This window comes from Hydra vulgaris, chromosome 09 (genome assembly GCF_038396675.1).
Source record: "Hydra vulgaris chromosome 09, alternate assembly HydraT2T_AEP".
NCBI classification, from domain to species: domain Eukaryota; kingdom Metazoa; phylum Cnidaria; class Hydrozoa; order Anthoathecata; family Hydridae; genus Hydra; species Hydra vulgaris.
Genome location: NC_088928.1, coordinates 42,964,389 through 42,965,641, shown reverse-complemented (window position 1 = coordinate 42,965,641; position 1,253 = coordinate 42,964,389). Strand labels below are relative to the sequence as shown.

The 1,253-nt window shown below is 29.0% G+C and overlaps 1 protein-coding gene across 1 annotated transcript; it reads right to left on the bottom strand.

Annotated features, from left to right (window-relative positions):
* Positions 1-240: 240 nt before the first annotated feature.
* Positions 241-690, bottom strand: LOC136085496 (piggyBac transposable element-derived protein 3-like). The gene has a single exon (XM_065806808.1). The coding sequence runs from the start codon at positions 688-690 to the stop codon at positions 241-243; it is 450 nt and encodes a 149-aa protein (XP_065662880.1).
* Positions 691-1,253: the final 563 nt, after the last annotated feature.

The window sequence follows — 1,253 nt, the reverse complement described above, 5'->3', positions numbered from 1 at the left end:
GACATTTGTTTTTTTTCTCCCTGAATTCTGGCCGATGACTAATATTATCGTATCCGGAATTATTTACTGGAATATTTAGAGGTTGCTTTTTTTTTCAGGTATTGATGCGTTATCTGATTTCCTTTTTAATGGTCTTCCAATTGTGCTATGTGTTTTTCTTGAACTAATTAAACTAGAAGCAACATCTGAAGCAAATTTTAATAAAATCATTTGGGATTTTTTAGGCACCTTAACTTGATCTCAGTGACGACGGTAAACAAGCCACCCATTTACTTTCGCAATATCAAGACAGTGAAAGAAAACTTTTAAATACCATCTTCTTGTTTTTATCGTTGTTCTGAATAATGAAATCAACATATCTGCAAGATCTACTCCACCCATTGATTTATTATACTCTTGTACTGTACTAGGGCAATCAATTTCAATGTACTTTTTATCTTTTCGATCCCATCTCTTTATTTTGCTTACAAATTCAGGATCACAGTAAGTTGAAATCAAATTAACACATTTGTTGTCATACCATTTTGTTAAAATCAATCCTGAATTAGCATCAATTTTAAAACTTTGACTTCCTCTTCCTAGTTTTTTAAAATACTTTTCTGTAGCTAATTGACATCCTTTAGTCCGATCAGGTCGAATAGTAGCAGAAACTAAAAATCCCATTTCTTTGAGTGCAAGACATAACTGCATTGTACAAAACCAATTATTAAAAAAAACTTTAAAATTATGAATTTTTAATAATTTCTCTTCGTCAATATCGTCAATATCGTCAATAGCCTCACTTTGAACTTTTTTCTTTAAAATTGTCATTATTTTCTTCCATAACAATGTCATCTATTCTTAGTGATATTTCAAACTCAATTTCATCATTGCTATCACTGTCAATATCAGAAAGTTTAGAACATGATGCTGGATCTAAAATAAACTCAAGACCTTCTTCAGTTGTATAAGAATTTTTCTTAGACATTTATATTTTTTACTTGCACTATAATTATAAAAAAAAGAGGCAAATAACAATAAGAAAAAAACGTCTTTTAAAACTTATACTCCTAATAACAAGCATTAAACCACTTGGAAGGGATTTAATATATATTTTAAGAGGGAGAAATACTTTTAGATAAATTCGCAAAGTACTAATTCATAGTGTTATGTTTCTTAATATAAATCTCTCAAGATAAAATGTTTATATAAAAACACATAATATTAGTTTAACACATTCTGCCCGTAGTACCCATATGGATACCATGAAAAAG

Bases quoted from the DNA above. Each gene is read 5' to 3' on its own strand.
- LOC136085496 (XM_065806808.1), bottom strand. From the start codon at position 690: ATGCAGTTATGTCTTGCACTCAAAGAAATGGGATTTTTAGTTTCTGCT.